This window comes from Phoca vitulina, unplaced genomic scaffold (assembly GCF_004348235.1).
Source record: "Phoca vitulina isolate PV1807 unplaced genomic scaffold, GSC_HSeal_1.0 scaffold7, whole genome shotgun sequence".
Classification (NCBI taxonomy): domain Eukaryota; kingdom Metazoa; phylum Chordata; class Mammalia; order Carnivora; family Phocidae; genus Phoca; species Phoca vitulina.
This window is the reverse complement of record NW_022589710.1, coordinates 57,604,599-57,628,978: the sequence shown is the minus strand read 5'-3', so window position 1 is coordinate 57,628,978 and position 24,380 is coordinate 57,604,599. Positions and strand designations below refer to the sequence as shown.

At 45.0% G+C, this 24,380-nt stretch overlaps 1 protein-coding gene across 8 annotated transcripts in view; it reads left to right on the top strand.

The window, feature by feature from the left end:
- FOXN3 (forkhead box N3) overlaps positions 1-19,442 on the top strand; it is a 386,804-nt gene extending 367,362 nt beyond the window's left edge. For all 8 annotated transcript variants that reach the window (XM_032405758.1, XM_032405762.1, XM_032405756.1 and 5 more), the window contains 2 exons: positions 1,030-1,135; positions 16,191-19,442. In XM_032405758.1, the coding sequence (XP_032261649.1) occupies positions 1,030-1,135; positions 16,191-16,737 (653 nt within the window). In that variant the 3' untranslated portion in view covers positions 16,738-19,442. The remainder of the gene's footprint in view (positions 1-1,029; positions 1,136-16,190) is intronic.
- The last annotated feature ends 4,938 nt before the right edge of the window (positions 19,443-24,380 follow it).

The following is a 24,380-nucleotide window of genomic DNA, read 5'->3' as shown; positions in this document are numbered from 1 at the left end:
TCACTTCATGAAGCACGCCTGGCCCCGAGGACGCATGGAGGAGAATTGGTAGTACAGGAAGAGTATTGGCTTGAACCAAATGAAACTGTTATTTGGGAGGTCGAAAAAGATGGACTCTTGCGGATTTCCTGTGGTTCCCCTGTTGTGTGACTCCTCAGACAGGTGTGAGGCTCCTGTGGGATTGTATGGAAACGGACGGGATCTGATGTTCACTGGCAAAAAGGTTGGCTTACTGTTGCTCCAGGGACGAGGGTATTTAGGAGAAGGCAGGATGGTGAGAGAACTCTCTGGAGATTTGCTCGGGGGGAAGCTTCGAGAAAGGAGGAAGTGGGCCCTCCAGAGCGGGCTCTGCATGATTCTGAGGCAGGAGCCAGAGCTTCCCTGCCAACCCTCTACCCCACCACACTGAGGAAGGGTCTTTCCTCGGCAGCAGAAATCACTGTGAGCACGAACTGTGTTGTGAGCACTGAGGTGCCAAGAGGCTTTTTGTAAAATCAGCTTTGTTATTATTTTGGCTCTCTTTTTCCCTTGTTGGATTAAGGACAGATAGAAAGGTGTTCTCAGCTTCTGACCATGATCGGAGAAGCATGAGGAAATGCTTTTGTTTGGTCATTGCTATCAGACTTCTGTCAGTGTTCTTGAGATCTTGTTAGGGTCTGACTGGAAATAAAAGCTTATATTTAATAAGCGCAAGCAAATAATGTTTGAAGCCCATTTTTTTAATACTCACCCTTTTTTAAACCAATGCATCAATAATTTGATTGTAAGGTAATGGTCTGACACGGCTGACTGAGCCTCTTTCTTGAGGCATGGTATCTTTCTTTCCCTCTCGGTGTGCATGCGTGTGCGCGTGTGTGTGCACGCGCGCACACGCGTATTTCTCTCTCTCTGTTCACTCTCTATGCCAGTAATACTGTCTCTCTCTTTTCGCTCTCTCTCTCTCTCCTTTGGTGTATCCAGAATTTCTGACTCAACAGAAATCTTAGAAGTTGAACTCATGTGTGGTGTCTTTCCTTTTTGCTTTTCCAGTTCCTCCAGGAGTGATACAAAATGGAGCACGGGTTCTGAGCCGCGGGCTGTTTCCTGGAGTTCGGCCTTTGCCAATCACTCCCATTGGAATGACGGCAGCTGTGAGGTAAGGGAAACACTCTCTGGGCAGAGCCTGCCTAAGAAGTGGGAAGGGCATCATCATGTGTCCCACAGGGTCACTTGGGATGGAGAGGCCCAGCCTCTAAACAGTGAAGACCATAAACCTGGTTTGGGTGTTAGAAAAGTCAAAGTAATTCCCAGGGACCCCAGTCCACGTGCCAGCTTCACCTTCTGGGCTCAAATTATCTTGGTCCCATTGCAGATAAGGAGATGAAGACAAATTAAGCATTTTTGTTCTAAGAAGGTGGGGCAAGGTAGGGGGAAGGAAGTGGTGAGCAAGTTGTTCATTAGATTCTAGGCCAACTGGTATACCTCTAGAATGAACCGCAAAATCCTGTGTGAAAAGTGCCTTGGTAAGTGGGATATAAATAACAGGTGGCATCATTCCCCCTGCTTCCAAGAATCAGGTCAGTTGCCCAAACCACGTGAACTCTTCCTTGGGAAATTGTTTCCCTCCATCCTTCTTACTCCATTGCCAGCCCTGGGTTAGGGTCTCTCACTAGCTTTGACCCCTCAAAGGGGCCAGTGTGGATTAAACCTCCTATTTTCCTGCTGCTTCTCTGCCCACTGCCTCCCACATATCAGCCTGACATCACCCCATTCCTTCTGTCTCCTTGAGCCAAACTTGTTCCCCAGTGTTGGCCCATCTTATCCATTCTGTTGCCTCTGTGTAGGCTTCCCTCAGCCTCCGCGTGCAAATCAGCACCTCCTTCAAGGTCCATCACAAAAACGATTACTTCACAAAGCTTTTGGGAACGTGGCCTCTGAGCCACCCTGGATGGAGTTCTCTTTCCTTTGAAAGCCCCATGCTTTGGTTGCGGCCCTTTGATGGGTGACCCTGTGTGGTAGAATTCCTCTGTGTGTCCCCCTCTGCTCTCGGGTTCGCTTGCTATAGATAGGGCTGGCTCTCACTCACTTGGCTGATGGCTGATGACTCCTCACGTTTGCAGTGTCGGGCCCAGGCTCTCGCTTGGAAGGCCCATCACACTGAGCTGTACCCCTCCATAGCATCCTCTCCTTGCTCACTCTGCACTTTTGGATCAAGTTCGCATCTGAAGGCCATTTTCCTTTCATAGTGTCTCATGTCCCAAAGGAAACCACCCCAGAAGGTCTGTTGGGGGGCCTGAGGGAAGATGCAAGGTCGAGCTCCCTCGTGTGAAGGAACCACGTGAAGCTTTCCCGCTCAATTGTGTCTTGCCGCTCTTTTGGCAAACCAACCTACTCTTGCCAAGGTGGAAGTCCCCCAATCTTCAGGGCAGACACTGGTGTCTAGGATCTGATGAGGAGAGAATTTGTTCGGAATTAGAATAGTAATAAAGTTAGAAAACCACATAGCATTTCCGCTAACCCAACATGGTGATACTTTCCAAAAATAGATGGGGGGATGGGTCTCTCTCTTGTATTTCTCCAGTATCTTCCATGGTTATCTGTAGATCAGTAATTCCTGAGTTCATAAATGAAAAGCCTCTTCTATGAAGCCAAAGTATCAGTGCCTTTGCGTCACATTATGAGAGAGACATACTCCGTTTTCTGTTCTTACTTAAAATCTTTTCAGCCTCACCTCCCACCTTACCTTTTTGGCTGACAGGACTTTGAGACTGTAGACTGTTTCTCGTGGAACAACAATCTATGTTCATTAGCAGATTCCAAGTATAGATTTCAGTTTGTCATCTTGAGCATTCCTTTCAGCCCTTTCCAGGATGGATCTGGATGTGGCTCCAGCCATTCCTCGGAGCAGAGCACAGGAGAGCCGGGCGCACGGGGAGAGAGACGTAAGACCAGGTTAGCCTTCGGCAGGAGCCATCCCCTAATTTTAATTATTATCCTTGTAGCGTATATCATTTCCCATTATCATACATTCTACTGATTAGTACTCCCTAGAGGATCATTTAAAATATTGATTTTCTTTTTTTTTTTTGCTCCTGGTTATGTTCTGGCTGGGGCGATAACAAAGCACCACCACAAAACAGTGAAGTCTTGTCTCTCATTAAAGAGTTGCTGCTTCCCCAGTGAAGGGAGCACCTCACTTTGGCTCTGCCACAGTGAAAGACCACAAAACAGGTTTCAGGTGCAGTCAGGAGACAGAAAGCATACTAGGTGTTCGAGCAGGGAGACTTTCATGTAAAGAACCATCAACCAGGTAGGGAGTTATGAACCAAGTAATGAACCAAGTAACTGGAAGGGTAAAAAGAGAACTCCAGGCATCATGGCGAGAGCAGTTGCTGGAAGCAGCCACATCCCCTCAGGCTAAGAGAAAGGGGAGAGGTTGTGATGGTTGCCCTGCAGAGGTGGGGCTCAGACCTCAGAAGAGGAGCTGGGGGCGGGGATCCAGACCTCTGACGGGTACCGCTCCCCAGGGTGCTGGAGTCTCTGAGCTCAGAGGAGGGACCTGTAGAAGGACCAGAGGGATCTCAGGATCTCCTGCTGGTGCAAGCCCTGTAGGGGAACGTGAAGAAGTTGGTTCTGTAAGCATCAGAGGGACCATGAGCTGGATTCAACAGCTTCTACAGGAATGAGCTGCGGCCTCAGGTGAACAGGATACACCCAGGAAGAGGCGTGTCCTTTCTTCCTCCACCCCCTTCCCAGTCTTTCCGTGGCACCTCGTGTTGTTTGAGCCTAACATGGAGCCAGATGGTGCAGCAGACGTGGGGCTTGCACAGCCCAGCCCCAGCCCCAGCCCCAGCCTGCAAAGCACTGTGGAAGGGTGGGTTTGGGGCTGAGTGACAGTAGTTTAAAATGGCACCACTTGCTTGATGTCTGTCCACTGTGAAAGCACACATAGTCTAAGAGTGACCTTCGTCAGCATCAGAGAAGTTTTCGGTGAAATGCACAACTGCTGGTTTGCAAAACTAGACAGGTTTCCATCTGCATAAATAAGCGAGAACCAGTCAAGAAAACCATTGTGCATTAGCAGTGCATTCTCCAAATACAAGTTCGGCACCTTCCAGCTCAGTTTTAAGAGAAATTAGGGGAGAGGAGTATTGCAAGCTCTGTAAGGTCAAGGACCCTTGAATACCCTCAGAATACTTTGCCTTCTTCATGCCCCAAATGCCTGGCAAATAATAGGTACTGAGATGCTTTCAGAAAGAATAAACATAAACATAGCCACGGGGGTGTTTGTAGAACCAGTGTCTATGTAAAACCCATTAATAAGTCTTGGGGTGGGAGGATCTTGTTTTGCTCTTTCACACTCATTGTAATTTAAAATTTTTTAAAAATTTGACCATGTATCTGAGGTTAAAAGGAAAACAGTCCACAGGAGAACAGAGCAACAGCAGATGTTGGCCAGACCCCGTGTTGGTGACCAAGGGTTTCTGGGGGTGTTCGTGTTCCCACCACTGCCTCCCCTCCCCCCCGATCAGTGCAGCGGGGGATGGAGGGAGGGCCAGAGAATCATTAGCACCCACTAAAGACCAATTTCCTACTCTGCTTTGTGTGGCAGGTTTTCTGTGTGAGTCTAAGTGACTTCTCCTTAAGTGAAAATATTTGTCTTTCAGGGATTTTTTTTTCCCCACCACTGAGTGGCAAAGGCCATGTTTGTTTGTCTTAACTCTGAAACTGTTATTGACATAGATGAAGTGTTACTTTTATTAGCTGATCATTACACAGCTTGTATTTGCTGGGTTCCTTTGCATATAATTATGATGTGAAATCTCCTTGTAAGAGTATCTGTCAATAGTGTAATTGACTTTACAGTGTTGACTTTTTACTCAATAACCTCAGAGATTGGCCCATCCTTAGTCGTTGGAAACCTGCTTATTTTTAAATTTGCCTGGGCATAGAATCCTCAAGACACATCATCCTCAAAATGACTCTCACACGTCTTAAAGTTTCATGCCTGTGTCTTCGGTTTTCCCAGAGACATTCTTTGCAGAGAATACATTGAATGGAACAAACGATTATAGCCCTAGGAGAACTGTTTCTGGCTCTCTTGGGGAACAGGAGCCCCAAATTTCTCACATTTATAGCATTGTGGGCTGCCTCCCAGGTAGGGGCCATAGCAGCTCTCTGGGATCTGGGCCCCCTTGCTTTCAACTCTGAGGGCTCTTTTGACTGCAAGTGATCATTCAGGTGGTTGAGAAGAATTAAATGTCCAAGGGTTGCCAAAGAGGACTGGGAGAAAACTGCTGAGGGGGTGGGGGTCCTTCATAAGGCAGCAGGGCCAGAAATTACATGCGAGAACTCAGGAACCAAGTTTCCCCAGTTCTTATCCTGTGGTTGTATGTGTGTGCCTGGGCTTCTCATGAGTAAACCAGTCTTACGGGTCATTAGGGTAATGCAGAGTTATGTGCCTGGCGTATGATACGTGTTGAGTAGGTGCTTGATAAATAATGTGGAAAAACAAACAACCCAATTCAGAAATGGGCAAAGGACTGGAATAGATATTTCTCCCAAGAAGATATACAAATGGCCAGAGCTCATGACAAGATGCTCAGCATCGCTAATCATTAGGGAAATGCAAATCAAAACTATGAGATACCACCTCACACCCATTAGGATGACTCGTAGCAACAGCAGAAACTAACAAGGGTTGAGGAGGATGTGGAAGACTTGGAACCCTTGTATGCTATGGGTAGGGATGTAACATGGTGGAGCTGTTGTAGAAAACAGTATGGCGATTCCTCAAAAAATTAAAAATCAAATTACCATATGGTCCAGCAGTTCCACTTCTGGGTTTGTACCCAAAAGAACCAAAAGTAGGGTCTTGAAGGGATTTTCGTTCATCTGTGTTCATAGCAGCACTATTCACAAGAGCTAAAATGTTTAAGCAACCCAAGGTTCCGTCAGCAGATGAATGAATAAGCAATGTGTGGTGTATACACACAATGGAATCTCATTCAGCCTTGAAAAGGAAAGACATTCTGACACATGCCACGTACGGTACGGGTAAACCTTGAGGAGATTCCATTAAGTGAAATAATCCAGTCACAAAAAGACAAACTCTATGTTCCACTTATATGAGGTATTTAGGGTGGTCAGAATCCTAGAGACAGGAAGTAGAAGGGTGGTGGCCAATGGCTAAGGGGAGGAAGGAGTGGAGAGTTAGTATTTATTGGGGACAGAGTTGTAGTTTTATAAAATGAAGAGTTCTAGAGTTGGATGGTGGTGACGGCTGCACAATAATTATGAATGCATTCAATACCACTGACCTATACAATTAAAAATGGTTAAGATGGTAAGTTTTTCATGTTTGTGTATTTTACCGTAGTAAAGCCAATTGGAAAAAAAAATAAGATTAATAATGTGGGGAGTCTTGGATTCATCTAGCTTGCCCTCCACACACCTTCCCAGGTCCCCTTTCTGAGCACCTGAAGCTTAGCCCCAAACCCCAGGAAAAGGCTTAGATTGAGCTTTTTATGCCCCCTTCAGCACAGTGTATATCTGCCCAAGCCATTGGTTTTAAGGAGTGGGGGCAGTCATCTGAACCTCAGCAGTTTATAAAATTTTAAGAAAGTTCCATCTAGTCACCAGCTAAAGCTACTTAATTTTATTTGGACCTCAAGTGAAAACTGCAGTTCCCATGGAACATGAAGCGAGTCAGGAATTAATGGTCTTACTGTAATACAGAGCATTAATACCTAAGGTGCTATCAGAATAGTGTCATCAGGAAAACTCCTCTCAGCCTAAGATCTGCTCCTGGTCACCTAACTTTGTCTTTCCCCTTTGAGAAGATGTTTGTCACAGGAGTTCAGGACGCTGACAACGTTCAATTTTAAGATAGAGTGTAGTCTAACAACAGAACTTGAGGGAAGATTTGCCACCGGTCTTTCTTTTTCTTTTTTCTTTTTTGAGATTTGGTTTTTTGTGTTTTTTTAAGGAGACAAATCTTCCCCTTCTTTATTTTTTAAGTGATCCCCACACCCAACATGGGGCTCGGATTTACAACCCCAGGATCAAGAGGTGCATGCAGTACTGACTGAGCCAGCCAGGTGCCCCTGGGCTTGCTTTTTTTAATTGAAGTATAGTTGACACACAATTTTGCATTAGTTACAGGTGTACAATGTAGTGATTAGACAAGTCTATATATTACGCTGTGCTCACAACAGACATAGATAGCTGCCATCTATTGCCATACGGTGCTGTCACAATACACTGACTATATTCCCGATGCGGTACTTGTTACTGGTCTTTTTGTATTATATTTTTTGTTTTTAAAGACCATGCACCTGTCAGCTTCCATCTTCTGAAATCATGTTCTTTGAAGGCAATTCTGAAACTCAGAAATAGGTTATGCTTTATGGTAGGAGGGAGAGAAGGAAATGCCACAAGAAGAGTATGGCTTATTTTTAATTTCTTTCTGAATTCATTATGGTAACTGTAGGGATTTGTCCACTTCACCAGAGTTTTCAGGTCTATTGGCGGAAAGTTATTCATAACGTGTCTGCCGTCTTTTAAAATACTTTTGTAGTTATGCTCCTTTTTCGTTCCTTATTTCATTTTAACGTCACTCTTCTTGCTTAATCTTGCCATAGTTTTTTGGCTTTCCTCTCAAAGTCAACTTTTGGGTTTTTTGGTTTGGGGTTTTGGTTTTTTTTGTTTGTTTTTGGTTTTTTTTCCTTCATTTATAATTGGCTTTCTTTTTGTAGGTTTATTCTTTTTCTCTTTGCCTGGATTGGTTACTTTCATTTTTAAACTTTTCTTCTTTTTCTATAAAAGTTTAAGGTTATAATTTCCTTGAAACTACTGCTTAGTTGTATCCCATGAGTTTTGATATCTTTTATTTTCATTATTAACAGTGCAAAGTATTTTTTAATTTCCATTTTGATTTCTTTGACTCACAGGTATTTTTGGAAGCATGTTTTTAAATTTTCAAACTGAGGAGAAGGTGATTGTTTGTTATTTTGGTTTTTAGTTACCTCTTCAACACTGATTCTTAACTACCAGGCATTTGTGGTCAGGGAGTTGATCTGTAAGATACCGCTTCTTCAAAATTTGGGGAGACTTGCTATATGATCTAGTATACATTGGTTTTTATAAATATTCTATGTGTGCTTCAAAATAATATGTCGTCTTCATTACTAACACATGTTCTGTATATGTCCGTTAGATCAAATCTGCATTACTAACCCTGTTGTGGGGGAGCACACTTGATCAATTGAATACTGAGAATGATGTATTTAAAATCTCCCATTACAATGTGGATTTTGACCGTTTCTCCTTGTAGCTCTTTCAGTTTGGGCTGTGTATATTTTGAAGCTATCTTAGTGGAGGTATCCATGTTTAGAACTGTTGTATCTCGGGCGCCTGGGTGGCTCAGTCATTAGGTGTCTGCCTTCGGCTCGGGTCATGATCCCAGGGTCCTGGGATCGAGCCCCGCATCGGGCTCCCTGCTCCGCGGGAAGCCTGCTTCTCCCTCTCCCCCTCCCCCTGCTTGTGTTCCCTCTCTCGCTGTATCTCTCTCTGTCAAATAAATAAATAAAATCTTCAAAAAAAAAAAAAAGAACTGTTGTATCTTCCTGGTAAACTGAACCTTTATGAATGTTTTATGACTCTCTTTATCTGTAGTAATGATTTTTGCCTTAAAAATCTGTCTTCTCTGGTTTTAATATAGCTACACCAGCATGGCATGAGACAACATTTTCCATCCTTTTACTTTTAACCTTTTTTTGTCTTTGTGTTTTAGGTTTTTCTCTTAGAAACAGCTTTTTTTTTTAAATTCTGTGTTAATGATCTTTACCATTTAGTGAAGATTTTTAGCCCCTTTTTAATAACATATTTGGATTTATTTCTACCATTTTATTTTGTATTTGTTTGCTCTGCTATTTCCAGATTCTTTTTCGTTTCTTGCATTATTTTAAATCGATCAAGAGTCTCCCATTCCTCATTTTTTTCCCTTCTAATGGTTTAGAAATTATACATTTCGTTTCTTTTCTTTTAGTGTTGATCCCAGAACTTGTAACATGAATATTTTAAAATGTTTAAAGTTAATCAATACTTTTAACCTCCTGATCAATACAAAGCCCTTGGAATGCTTTAACTGTTCTTCTCTGCCTCCCAAATGATGTGTTACATTTGTCCAGTACTTTGGTTCTATTTCAGTTTTTTTTTAAGTCACTTAGTCATCATCATCATTATGCTGTTCAGTCAATACTTGATTACATTTTCTTTGCTTATCATTTCTTCTTGCATCTCAGACCTTCATTTTCCTTTTTTCCTGAAATATATTCTTAAGAAGTTCCTTATACTGAGTATCTGCTTTTAGTTAAAGCCCTAATGACATCTTGTCTGAAAACATACTTATTTTGCCTTCTTTCTTAGAAGATAATGTTACAATGCATACAGTTCTAGTTTGACCATTCTTTCCTTCCTCTCTCACTTTGAGAATATTTTTCCACTTTCATCTATTTTGCTTGTTTTATCTTAACTGGTACTCTTCTTTATTTTTTTTAAAGATTTATTTTTATTATTTTAGAAAGAGAGAGAGTGCATGCATGGGGGGAGGGGCAGAGGGAGAGAGAAAATCCTGAGCAGACGCTCCCCTGAGCACAGAGCCCACCTCCAGGGCTCAGCCCTACCTCAGGGCTCAGTCCCAGGATCCTGCAATCACAGCCTGAGCCGAAATCCAGAGTCAGAGGCTCAACTGACTGAGCCACCCAGGCTCCCCACTGATACTCCTCTTTAGGTGATGTGTTTTCTTTCTGCTACTTTTAAGTCTTCTCTCTCCCTTTTTTAAATGTCTACAGTTCGACTATGATGTTTCCAGATACACATTTCTTTTTACTTACCTTCTGTGGGATTTGTTGGTTAAATCTGAAGATTGGTACCTTTCATCAAAATGAGAAAATTCTCAGCCCGTTTTCTCTTCAGGCGTTGGGTTCGCCCCCATGTTCTGTTTCATTCTGGAACTCTAGTTGGATTTACATTGGGTCTTCTTACTGTATTCCACATTGCCCAGTCTTCCATATTTCTCTTTGTCTCTGCTGCATGGTATGTAGTCTCTTCAGATTCATCTTCCAATTCACTGCTCTTTTTTTTTTTTTTTTTAAACTAATTTTTCTCCTTCAGCTTCATTGAGGTTAATTTCAGGGATTATACTTTTTTCATCTCAAGCAACTCTGATGCTTTCCAAAATCTGTCTACTTAGATTTCATAATCTATTCTTCCTTTCTGATACTTTTCAGTTCCCTCTTTTATTTCTGTACACATGCTTGACATCGTGTACCTACCTACTTCAATATTTGTCAGCTTTACAGTTCAGATTCTATAGTTGGTTTTTCTGTTGTCTCTGCCTTATGGCGGCTTATTTGTGTTCAATTGGTTTTTTTTTTATTATTATTATGAACCTATGTTCCTTAAAGTCTTATCTGTGGGAATTCATTGTGGCCTGAGATTAAAGACTGTTCTTCCAGAAAGGATTTGTATTTTCTTCTAGTAGGCACCATTGGGCACTTTAAATTAAATTTAGTTTAAAGCCTTTGGGTCCACACAGTGGACCCAAATTCTGGCCTCATCCCCACAAGACTCAAGGCTTGTGGTTAAAAAATCTCAGGGGATGCTTTTCTTATTTTGCGTCCCATCTGGAGCGGAGGTTAAGGCTGGCTTTTAGCCCCATTGTCTGCCTGTGATGGGCAAGTTACTTTTCCCTAGGACCTCATTGAGATTATCATTATTCAGACGTCTTAGCTTTTTCATTTACATGACATTTTTACATTTATACATTCCTAGTGGCCTGCTTGCTGGTATGTTTGATGATTTTAGGTTATGAGTTTTCTACTTGAATATTTGATTAACCGTAATATGGGGGAATCCTGATGGCTGAAATTCAGGTTGTGTTCTTGAAGAGAGGATTTGCTTTCAAAACTTACGCTGGGTGGGCGCCTGGGTGGCTCAGTTGGTTAAGCGACTGCCTTCGGCTCAGGTCATGATCCTGGAGTCCCAGGATCGAGTCCCACATCGGGCTCTCTGCTCGGCAGGGAGTCTGCTTCTCCCTCTGACCCTCCTCCTCTCATGCTCTCTCTCTCTCTCATTCTCTCTCTCAAATAAATAAATAAAATCTTTAAAAAAAAAAAAACTTACGCTGGGTACCTAGGGACCAGTACACCTGAGGCCACCTTAATCCCCTTTGAGGAGCCACAGCAGCTGCCAGTCAGTCTTCTGCCCCTCTGTCCCCATCACCATAAGTTCGGGCCCTTGTCACAGTGCTGGTGTCTGCTCTGGGGAAACCCTGGCTTTCTTGGTTGCCTACTGCTCCCATTTCAGATTTTGTCCCTTTATTTTTTAACTTTGTGTGTATGTGACATTCTCTTGCTACACGTGTGTTTGCATGGGTTTCTAAGAGTCCCCTTTTCCAGTGAAGGCTTCACTGGGAACACAGCAGTGACTTAAAACTGTGTTGCTGTACTTCGTCCAAGATCTTCTGTGTGATAGTCGGAAGAGTGCCTTCCAGATGTTTTCTCTGCCTCCCGGCTGGAAGTGAAAGCCCCCAGCCAGCTGGAAGTGAAAGCCCCCAGCCATCTCTTGTCTTCCGTTGTCTTTCTACCTGTGTTTGGTTTTAGACAGAATCACTGCACTGGCTCCAGTTCTAGCCTTCAGGATCCCATTAACTGCACGCTTGACAAAAGTCCAGAGTTCTCAAGTCAGTCCCTTGAGAGGACCACTTCACCCTAAATGTTGGTCTCTAGGTTTAAAACCATCAGTTCCAGAGAAAACCCTTGGGCCCAGGTGCAAGGTGGAGGTGATACATATGGTTAGACCAATAATGAACCAAGAGAGGAGACCGCAAAATGGCCATGTCTCATTAGAAGCCGTACTTTGACTTGTTAGTTGCAAGCACTGCTCATTCTCGGCCTGAACTAATGTGATTTCTCACCTTTTATGTTTGCTGTTGCCCATCAGTTTGACGAGAGAATGAATACCAGGTTTTTGAAATTAACATGACTGCTGTGAGTGGTGGTACATGTAAGCTCAACTACACCTGAAGAATGGCAGGCATTTCTCACGTATCCCATGTTCATTTCAATGAATGATTTTTGAAGAGGTGGTTAGCTACTTACCTTCCAGCATATTCGGGATGACTGGTTCCTTCTAAGTATGTGGCGCCCCGTAATGACGGCCCCTGGCAGCCTTGTGCCACCACGAACATCGCATCAAGTTATTCATAATTGAAGGAGCTTGTCACTCCCTGCCGAGTTGTGTGTAATTTATGGATTATGCGCCCATGCTGCAATCTTAGGGAAAGTTAATTTTATCCACTGAGAGAGATACATTTATATTTTAATTCCTGCTCCCTGAACTTAACGTCTGCATACCTGTTTTTATCCAGAAATACGGTCAATGGGTGTATTGGTTTCCTTACCTGAGAGAGACAGAAAGATATTTCAAATTCCTGCTTGAGCTGTCTTTGAGAACTAATTGGGGCACCGTGGACCAGTCATGGGACTTCCTTACTTTCTGTTTGTTTAATCTGCAAAACGGTTCGTTGAGTTAAGCCAGTGTTCCAGCGTGTGGATTATGGAATCCCTGTTGGCGTGCAGCATGATTCCAAGTGGTACCAGAGACCTTGCCCTACATAACATTTAATTCATGGACTATCAAAGTGATTTTCTCTTCTGTTCTCCATTTGACTGTAGTGTGTCTTTAGTACTTCTCTCAGGCTTGTTTATCTCCTTTAAGAAAGAGAAGTTCTCAGGCCCAGAACCTTTCCTCTTGTAATAGTTTGGAACTAGAATGTTCTGTCCTTGCTGTCATTCTAGCATATATCTCATATATCTCCCACGCCCTACTCCAAACTTTTTACTCAAAAAAATGTCTTAACCTGTGGGAAAGAAGAAAAGCACAATGAACACCATATGCCTTTCACCTAGATTCAGTAAGAATTAGCTTTTGGCTAATTTTTGCCAAATTTCATACTCTTGCTCCCATGATTCTCTCCCCCTCTCTCTTTCTCTCTGTGTTCCGAGGTAGCCTGTTCTGCTTAACTGTGGTAGTGAAGTGAATTATAAGCCCCATGTTGTTAACAAATGAGGATTCAGAACTAAATTGATTTTCTAAAAGCCAGCCATAGCCCAGTTTACTCTCCAAGTGTCGTGGGCTTCACTCTGAGACTGTTTTATGCCAGTTCAGTAGACCGATTATTTTGCATTTTACAGCAGTTACCTGAAACAACAAAGATCAAGAGAACCATTATCCGAGACTTTCAATTTCATTTGTTTAATAACTATTAATAGCTACCTGTGCAATTAGTTACATTTATTGAGTTTCATATTTGGAAACACCTCAAAGTAATCTTTTCCTAGCCACTTCTATGCACCCAAGACAGAGCCAAGAAACAGAAAGTCTGCAGAAAATAGATATCGCAGGGGCCATTCCCCAAAGCTCAGGGGCTGTGTTTACAGGCAAGCCCCTGAGGCATCCCTCTCTCGGGTCCTCTTTCCTCTTCCTTTATGCCGTGTTCCCATAAGCCTCCCGACCCAGAATAGAAAGAAAACGAGTGCTCAGGTAAGCATGTCACAGCCATAAGAAGCAGTGGTGAGCCGTCTGATGGCAACAGAGGAAACCAAGGCAGAATTCTCAAGCACCACTGAAGAAGCCATCCTCTGCGCTTGGAACTTTTCATTTCATCATCACCCCGCCCTGTAAGGGAGATGAGCCCACGGCAGGTCACTAATAAGCAGGGCTGGGCTGTGAACAGAAGCCTGTCTGTCTTGAGAGCCAGGCTCTTTCCAGAAGGGCTGGGCGGAGGTGCTGTGGATTCTGGGATCACAGCGTGCAGGACACAGCCTGGGGCCGTTCTGGAGACTGCTAGGACTTCATAGTGCAAATTAATTGTTGTTGGGCAGCGCTGTCATTGCTGGGGTTGATTTTGATGATCTCCAGGCATGTAGCAAAGGTTGGGTTTGGATAATGGCCCTCATGCATTTTGCTGGTGCATATTTCAGTGGGAATTCTCACCACCCGCTTAGATTTAGCAGAGCACCCACTGCAGGGCCTCGAACACCAGGAGGGAGACTCCTTGGCTCCACTCCCCTGCTACACCATTTACACCAAGGACTCTCCTCCCCTTTCACTTTCTCCCTGGGCTGCAACCAGGGTCTTCTTGAGCCTCAGGGCCCATAGAGATGGCAGGAAAGAGAGGGTAACAGCTCGTGACCGAATCTTCTCGTTGGGCCCAACCCCATAGGCTTTCCATAGATGCCATATGTTCGGGGAGTATCCAGTAAGGCATGTTGGGGGAGACCCACAGTATCTTCCCAAACTTCATGCTCTCTGCCACACAGTTCCATCTGCTCCTATCCTTGCTCAGTCTATCTCGTGTGTCCACTCTGCGCCTGGTGCTGGAGGACATGTCATGACTGGGCCCTGTCTTGTGGAGCTAACACTCCAATGGGAAGCACACAGACATTGAACAAGGCATCACACAGCTCATACAGAGGTGGGACGTGCTGTCTGTGGAGGGAACATGGTAGGAGAGCGTAGAGCTGGGCGTGTGTAGGAAGGAAGGAAGGAAAAGTGTGCTCATGTTCCCCAGAGCTCCTAGAAGTGCATCATCAGGTGGATAGGCTTACAGGACACGGGGTCAACATGGTGCAGTAGAACACCTCTCCTCCCTGCCCAGAACCTTCAGCCCTCATGTCCAAGGTCAGATGCCATGTCTTCCGCAGACCTTTTTCTTGCCCTCCGTCTATCCCCTCCAGCTGCAAATACCCCTTTTCTCCTGTGCATATTCCTCTCTCATCACCACCTCTTCTGAGCACCTACTGTGTCCTCTCAGTGCCCACCCCTGGGAATGTGTGGCCGAAGCAGGAATGAACATCATAGTCCTCACCCTTGGGCCAGGCACTGGTCCCCCGTCCTCAGCCCCACAACGAAGTGGGTGCAGTTACCCTCCCCTTTGCCAGTATGGAAGCACAGGGAGCTCAGTTCATCACTCAGGCGTAAAGACACGAGACAGTAATCCGTGCTGTGGTAAGTGGTGTGGGCTTCTGATGGGAGTGTATGGAAGGGACCTAGTTATAGGGAAATCAGAAAAACAGCGAGAGTCCATCAGATTGCACTAAGAGCCCATCTTGAGAATCAGACTTTGGGGCGCCTGGGTGGCTCAGTTGGTTAAGCGACTGCCTTCGGGTCATGATCCTGGAGTCCCGGGATCGAGTCCCGCATTGGGCTACCTGCTCAGCGGGGAGTCTGCTTCTCCCTCTGACACTCCCCCCTCTCATGCTGTCTCTCTCTATCTCATTCTCTCAAATAAATAAATAAAATCTTAAAAAAAAAAAAAAAAGAATCAGACTTTGGTCTTAATCCCATCTCTGCTACGTATTAGCTGTGTGGCTTTCCAGACCCTCTTCCAACGTCAGTAAAATAGGGATGCTCGCACTGCTTTACAGAGTTAAATGCAGCCATCCTGGCAGATGGCACGTGGCATTTGGCAGGTGGTGAGTATAGTAGGTGGCAGCTTACTGCTCTCTCACCTGTGGTGTGACCACGACTTGCTTCTCTGTTCAACTTTAAGCATCTTTGTGACAGTGTCTGTATCTGATCCCGCCACGGATGCCTCCTGGGGACCCTCCCTAAGACCATGCGTCTGTATGTGGGGTGTTCAGCGAATATTTGCAGGATGAACGAGGGAGGGAGGGAAGGCGCGAGTGAATCGCTGTCACCACACAGCAGGTGGCCCTTTCTGCTGAACCCTGGGTTTCATCTCCTGACAAGAGGCTCCTAATGTCGCAGCTCTGGCAGAGAGCGGGCTTGTCCCCCTGAAGTACCCAGGCAGGCTGGCAGAGCCTACCCCATGGTGTTGGCGGGCGTGCGAAACCAAGCCCGGCTTGATTTTTCTGGTTTAATGTAAGAGGTGGCCCTCCACCGCCGTCACCGCAGAAGAGAGTGGTTTGCCGTCTCTGCCCAAGCCGAGGGAGAATGCGGGCGAGCGGGGCATGAGCGGGGAGGCCGGGGCTCGGGATTTGGGGCGCTGTCTGCAGAGCAGGGCCGCCTGCAGGGCCCCAGGCGGGCAGAGCGCCGGGCTGCGGGTCAGGGGGCCGCAGGCGTGAGCGCGGGGGGCTAACCTGTGTCCTCTCTGTGTCCCCTCCCCGCCGCCCCGTCCGCAGGAACGGCCTGGGCGGCTGCCGGCTGCGGACTGAGAGCGAGCCGTCGTGTGGCTCCCCGGTGGTCAGCGGCGACCCCAAGGAGGACCACAACTACAGCAGTGCCAAGTCCAACGCCAGGAGCACCTCGCCAGCCAGCGACTCGGTCTCCTCCTCCTCGGCCGACGACCACTACGAGTTCGCCCCCAAGGGGAGCCAGGAGGGCAGCGAGGGCAGCGAGGGCAGCTTCCAGAGCCACGAGAGCCACAGCGACACGGAGGAGGACGACCGCAAACACAGCCCCAAGGAGGCCAAGGACGCCCTGGGGGACAGCGGCTACGCGGCCCAGCACAAGAAGCGCCAGCACTTCGCCAAGGCCCGGAAGGTGCCCAGCGACACGCTGCCCCTCAAAAAGAGACGCACGGAGAAGCCCCCCGAGAGCGACGACGAGGAGATGAAAGAGGCGGCGGGCTCACTCCTGCACTTGGCAGGGATTCGGTCCTGTTTGAATAACATCACCAATCGGACGGCAAAGGGGCAGAAAGAGCAAAAGGAAACCACAAAAAATTAAAAACAAGTCACTGATTTGTTTTGAACTTTCGGCCATTTGGTTTTAGCATGTCAGGAGATTTCTAATGATTTGTGGCAATATCAGCAATTTTTTTTTCTTTTTTCTTTTCTTTTTTTTTTTTTTTGGTTTGGTTTTCTTTTTTTTTTTTCCTTTTTTTTTTTTTTTTTAATTTGCCCCTCCTTTGTTTTGGACCCTTAAGAATTTTATTTTTAAAGGAGATTGAAGCCATAGAACTCATATTGACACTCAGCTGTTTTACAAAAGCTTTTCATTATCTGAAGACAAAACCGAAAAAGCCAAAATTACCATTGCTTCCTCCAGCTCTGTCAGAAACACGTGGCTGAATCCGCAGGGACGCCAACGGTCATGCCACGGAACACACATTCGGCACGTGTGCAAAGTAATCATCCATCAGGCCCAACCCTCAGGTTTAAAAGGTCAGGATGGCCCCCCAGTTGGGGTCACTGAGTGAATGCGTATAAGGCGACTGGGGACAAGGAAGAACCCTGGTCCCCCGGGAGCAGACCCAGGCTTGTAGTGCGGGGCATCCAGCTGTGCCAGGAAAACTCTTGGCCTTGCCATGGGTATCATTGCCATGAAGTGTGCAGGGGTGGGTGGACAGAGTGGGGGGCGTTCTCCAGTCCTTTGTGCTTCTTCGCTGGAAAGCCTAGTAGCATCTTAGGAGGGGGACATACTGGACCACTCCTTTTACACCAGGTGTCAATGACAATGAGAAGAAACTGGGTCAGTTTTTAGTGGTGTTGCTCATCATTGAATTTTGTTCTGTATTAAGAGAATGTTCCACAAGCCATAAGCCTGAAGGTTGGCCCTGCACACGCACGCACACACACACACGAGAGAGAGAGAGAGAACTGATGCAGAAAACAAGCTATGTCTTCTTAACTGCCCAAGTGAAAATCAAGTCCAGGAAATTACAGTAGCTGTTAAGGAAGAAAATAATGGTACAGATCTTTTTCTGTCTGTCAAAACTATTTGATTCGAGTGAGAAAACAAAAAGCTACAGAACCTGCCATTAGTATTGTGGTGTATTTCTAAAAGATTAAAGGCAGATTGATGGACAAACAAAAGTAAAAACATGGCAAAAAAAATACAAAAACAAAAAAGTCCTATACTGCCCTCAAAATGGAGTTTGCAGTTAATATCAGGATTCATCTTTGCAAAATCAGTGATTTCCACATTCAGCCAGTGTAGCCAGCAGAAATTTCTGATCCACAATGCATGGATTCCTTTGAAAAAAGAAAAAAAAGAAAAAAAGATAAAAAAGGAAAAAAAAATCACAAAACACAAACTTTTTTTTATTCAAAAATAACAAAGTTCTTGTAAGGTAAATAATGTATTTAGCATGAAGCATGAATTATTTTCATATAAATATAGAAAATAGAGAAAAGGCTATGCCTCTAATTTTTAAGCCCTTAGGCTTAGAGTTTCTTTTGGTTTTCTCTTTTTTTTTTTTTTCTTTCTTTCTTTCTTTCTTTAATTTTTTTTCTGTTGTTTTGTTTTGTTTTTTTCCCAATTATTTTGTTTTGGTTTTTTGAAGCAGGTGTTTAAGGTTTAACCTTCTTCAGGGACAAATTCTGACTGTTGGGGAATCTTACTCTGCAATATAAAATATCTTCGTGTTCTGGTAGGGCCTGGATGGCGGAGCTCTAACTGCCTTGTCTGCACTTCAGCCCCCGACCCCCTGGTTCTCTGTTGAAAAGTGTGTCCTTTCTCTTTGTCTGTCCATGTTTACCATGACGCAATAATTTGAGGGCAAACTTAGTAGTGAGTGTGTATGATAGAATTAAGAGAATTACGGGACGCTGACTTGAGAAAACCATTACCGTGATTTGGTCCTAGCAAAAAGGCAGTGAATAATTATGCAAATTCGCCGGAAGAAGGGAAAGCACGCTAATGGGCCTTATTGGATGAGGGTGTGAGTTAGGGTGCACGCGAAGGAGGAAGTGACATGGGTGTTGGAAGGACCAGCCCCAGACAGTTTTCCTGTGATGCCATCTCGCAGTGGGAAGGAGGGGCCGGCCACTTCTGCCACCTGAGCACACGAACCAACCTGGAATTAAGCCCACCTAGATTATGAGAGCTGAATTTAGACAACCGGACGATGTCACGCAGACCAGAAACTCCTGTTACCTTTGCCTAAAAGAAATTATCTTGAGAGATCCAGAGAGAAATCTCTGAAAGAATATGATCTTCCACCCACATGGAGGGGAATTTTAAAACACAAACAGGAACACCCACTACCGGGGCTCAGGATGTGGTGGTGAGGGAGAGCGGGGGGCACTGGGGAGATGGTGATGTTTAAAGACGGGACAGTCGGGGGCCGTCGTGGAGCCCAGTGGCCAGCAGCAGCCAGGACGGAGGGAATGAACTGGCGCGGACCCCGCGCTGTCCTTCCTGTGGGTTGCTGGTAAGAGAACCTGGGAGGGGGGGAAAAGTCTACGCCCATATGACAGGTCAAGTTCAGGACCTGAACCTGAATACTTCCAGCACATTTGTCCCGGGTGTAGATGGGAAAAGGATGTATTACCGAAGGGCCCTGTTCCCTCCATCTCCCCAAGTATCTGACACCCCAAAAGCTGTGTCAGTCGCGGAGCCTGAGCAACACTCTGATACCTGTTGTTGCCTGACCAAACCCGGAAGACACCCCCTTCGGCTCCGCCCCCCCCCCCCCCCCCCCGCCGCCCCCCCCCCCCCCCCCCAGGATAAAGTTCAGGCTTCCCTCCCGAAAGGCAGAGGCGGACATCCAGGACTGTTTCTGGCGGGGACTTCTTCCAGTCAAAACCCCCGCGGTGGGCTGTCTCCCCTCATTTCGTTTTTCTAAAGGAGCAAAGGTGTCTTTTAGAAAATAATAAAATGCAATGTGTGTGATTTACTTTTCTGATCTCTTTGAGAAATAGATAAATATCTTATAAAAGTGTGTTCTTAACTCCAGAACCACTCTTTTTGCATAAATACCTCATCGGGCAGCTTTCTAAGTGTTATTTTCCTGAGTCTCCCTCAGCACCCGTGTAGGAGCCCGCTGGGTGACTTCTAGGGGAAACTTCAGTGAGGGTACTTTTTTCTATTTTTCTTCTGTTTTTGGAGGCATACACATTATGCATAACCAAAACAATGGCTCAATTGTGTTTAACTTTGTATTTTGATTGTTGAGAAAAAAAAAAAGTATTGATGTGTATGTGGCCGTTTGTAGTGAATTCATGGCAGAATGAGGTTGTCCGTGTCCTTGCCAAGCCAAGGGGCGGGAGGCACCCTCTCTCACTCCCTCCTCCAAGAGCAGTAGAGGATTTAAGCACAAGCCTATTTGTGAAAGACTATTTTGCTCAAATGTAATTCACTTTATTCTTGGAATTACTTCCCAAACGTCAGGTGTTCTTTTAGCTTCCAAACTAGCATATGTATTCATGAGTCTGACAGATCGCCTGAGCACCGTTCAAGGGGTGTGGTGTTTTTGCTTTCATTTCTCCTGCTGGGAGAAGGGGTGTTTTCATGTGTCATTCCAGTATCTCACATACTCACGTGGGGCGGGGGGGAGGGGGAGATGGGGAACTATAGCAATATTTCAAGATGCTTTGGAAAACAACCATGAACACATCAGCACCGTGACATCTACAATTACTTGCTGTTGGCCCTCGGACACATTTAAGAGAAAGAGACTGTAGCTCTTTTTTCTTAAATGATATACACATAGACAGTTATTTTTATGCTACTCTAATTGTCTTTTATCTTTATCTAGTACTACGTGGAAAGGGTCTGCATCATAGATTTTTCCCAGCCTTATTATATACCATAAGCTCCTACTTCCCTTCCCTCTCTAATCAATATACTTTTAAGAGTTCTTTGGTAAATAAAGCTGTCTATTTGAAACTCAAATGAACGAAACCCACGTTTAGGTGGTGGTTTGAGATGGCCAAGACGACTGCTGCAGGTTTCAGTCTTGGGGCTGAGTCTTTAAGAAGGGATGTGTCAGAGGCTTTTCCCAAGAGCTGATTTTTTCTCGGAGAGGCATTCAGCGTGTCTGGTCCTTGCTGGGTGCGGCAGTAGCTACCACAGGGCATTCTAGAAGCTGCCGTTGCACACGAATGGCATTCCTGCCCCAGGGACTTCAGGCTGTGGGCTGTGAAAACCGTCCAGATGGCTTTTGTGCCCAGCTCAGTGCTGGGGCACACTGGGACTGCCCGGCACCAAGTGCTACCAACTCACATTTCAGTGACCCCCACACTATGCATGTGGGCTCTTAGCCTCTCGTTCGAAGGGCTTTTGGAGAAGGAATCAGAGTTCTGTACAAGTGACCTACATGGGAGGGTTTTCCATACGGGATTGGGTTAAATTCAATGTGACTCCTCTTTTCCCTTTAAACTTGATTCAGGTTGGGACTCGGTTTCTTTCTGGTGGATCACAGCTGCCCAGATGTTGCAATTTATTTTTATGTTTCTGTAGAGAAGTATTTTCCTTTCATCTTCAGGATTTTTGCCACCAAAAGAACACATTCGAACTCTGTGTCCCCTCTTGATTGTGACTTAACCAGTGTTGACAGTTAAATCCTTAGTGTCGTAGGTCCCAGCCCTCCAATACTATATCAAACACTGTTATGCACATAATGCAGCACTGTGATCTAATTTAAATAATACTTTTTTATTATTTATACTACTATATATAATATACATCAACACTTTTGCTATATAACCTAAGTGATAACCCTCTTTTAGTTACCTGCCAAACTCGGGACTTTGGTTTATATTGCAGTTAACACAGTTACAAAGTTGTAATGGTGTCTTTTTTCTTTGTAACGGAATGTGTAAATCAAAGTATATACATTGTGTGGTGTTCCTGTTTCTGGAGTTTCATGAGGATTTACACATGGCATTCAGTGTTCTGTATAGACCCGCCTACCTTTGTGAATTCATCTGTTAACCCCTCTTCCTTTGAGAGAGCACCGGAGGTGGTTAACTCCTTGTTTTCTCTCTCTTCTACTGGTTATTCTTGAATTAAGCACAGACTCGTCAGCTCGGTTGCTTTATCATGAATAATGCGTGTGACCTTGAAATTCTTCCACAGTTCAGCAAACAAGTGCTAGCTTCACTGACCAAAAATTAAGGAAGGAAAATACGATTTTCAAAGTGATCCATCTTTTAACGGCCGAAACCGATGTGTCTATGGTGCTGCATTTTGCTGTCTGTCCTACTTTTGAAATCAGACCTAGGTGAAAGATCACTTCTGACTTTACTGTGATATGCTCACAAGTACCCTTCCTGTTCGTTTTGTTAGCGTTGAAATCAAGACTATTTATTTGGAATATATTCAACAGTGTTTTTCCCACTGTATTTCATTTGCAAAAGTTGAGAACAGCCTTCCCTACCTTTTGCAAATAACTGATATTCCATATTGGATTCGCACAGACTTCGATATGGTGAGCCTGTCAAACCTACAAATTGTATTTCATCCTGTCATTACTGTGGCCTGAGTTCCCCGACCTCCACCTCCTTTTTTTAGATGAAACTTAGCACAAGTTCAGTTATTTAAACATGAAGCATTTCTTGAGTACGTGTGTTGAGGCCATTGAAGCTCATAGCTGATTCAATAACCAGTTTCATGCTGTTTTATTCACACTTACTACTTATTACTGCCATGGTGAAAATGCGGGGTGGGGGGGGGGAGTATCCGGGTGTGTCTGGGAAGCATTAGACACTTGTACATTTTTTTATACTCTGATTCTGTAACATTTCTGAGTTGCGTTTTTGTTTTACAGAAGAAAAAAAAAAAATAACAGTGATAAAGCAATCAGAAGACCAAGAGGTTTACTATCGATGCTTAGGGTCGTCTGACCTTTGCTGGCCAATAGACCTACATGGCCAAATTCTAATTTACTAGAGTAATAATTTCTCAAAAGCCAATTTTTTTTTCTGTATTTTCTGTATGAAACTGCCAATAATATCATGAATAGAAAGGGAGAACCATAAAGGAGAAGGAAAGTGACGTTCAGTTGCATCTGTGTTCCCTGCAGGAGCATTGTGAAGGCAGGCACAATCAGCCGGACTCTAGGGACCTGATGGTGTTGCTTTGGAGGCATCCATACATGCATTTCGCATTCTTCATATGTAATCATATTGCCAAAGACAAACTATTTCATCATTTATTGTAAATAACACTTTCCCCGAGACCTACCATAAAGTTTCTGTGATGTATTGTCTTCCAGTTGCAATAAAAATTACTGAGTTGCATCAATTGACGAACAATGCCACGTCGTATTGTGTGCACCGCGTCTCTATATGCAAATGCCGAGCAGTAAAATCATTTCTATTTCTTACCTGCACTAGGGTGTGTGTTCCATTTTTTCCACTTCAGTTTTAGGGTCTCAGACGCACTTACTGGACCCATCCATCCTCATGCATGCTTCCCTTGTGGTTTAAAAAAAAAAAAAATGACACACCTTTTGCAAATACGCAAACTCCCAGCCAGAGGGTGGGCTCACTTGTGGCTCTCAGCTCTGGTCTAAAGAATCGTCGGACAACAAGCCTCCCACCACAGAGCTTAGAGCTTGTGGTTAGACAGATTCTGCCTTTCATCTGGAAGCTGGCAAACTTAGTTGATTATTCTGCTTTGGGGCTGGAGCCTGCCACCTATCCCAGGTCCTGAGGACCTTGTGATAACTTTCTAACCCTTAGACTTCTCCTATAGATTTAACCTATCACCAATCCATCACCCCTGCAATACACCCCAAGGTCCAGCAAGGAGCTGGATGGGCTAAAGGAGTGGTGAGATGGTTAATAGGTCATGGGGCACCAGTCACCATGCTGGAGGAGCAGAAAGGGTGTTCTCTTTTGTGATGGTTTTGTCTCAGCGGACCATGTAGATCTATAGATTCCAGCAGCAGCAGTAGGAACCCCAGGGGAGCTGGCCTGTGCCCTGTCCTGCTGGGCCCCCCACATCCACTGGTGTCTTCGAGGTTCTCAGCCCGTAACCCCTGTGGTTGAGGTGTTACTGCAAGACTGGGGGGGGGGGGTGGCGCATCTAGTCTAGTGATCCTACTAGAAGGCCCCTCCCCTAAGACTTCTCAAAGTGGTCACCCAGGACCCCACACATTGGTGTTGCTGCCATTTCCAGTCCCACTGCTGAAATCACCTACGAAGCTGTGGTGTCACCTCCCGGGTGACAGACCTTCAGTATTTGAGGAGACCTGGTTGGGAGGAAAAGCAGAAAGTTCCTTGGGTCGAATCTGATGAATCAGGTAGTTGACCAAGTTGAGTATGCTTACGGTCAAGTATAACGGGTGGTTGGCCTCAATAAGAAGCCCATATTAAACCTTTTTTATAAGGGAACCTCAAGATGGCTAGAAAAGACGCCCAGTAAGACTGAGTGTCCGAATACCGGAGGGAACTCTGCCCAAATGATAACACCTCCCAGATGCTGATCTGACCTCCAGAGGCTACTGACCATCCCACAGAAGAGAGGAAGGAGGAAAATCTGGTAGTCAGTTGTGACCTGCAGTGAAGAGCAAAATGCAAGGCCTCTGGGCTACAATACGGTGTGAGAAAGGAGATGAGTAGCAAAGAATTGAAATAATACCACAGCAGTAGAAAAAACTGCCACCAAAGTCAAATTCATCGTGTTAGGTATTGCATATT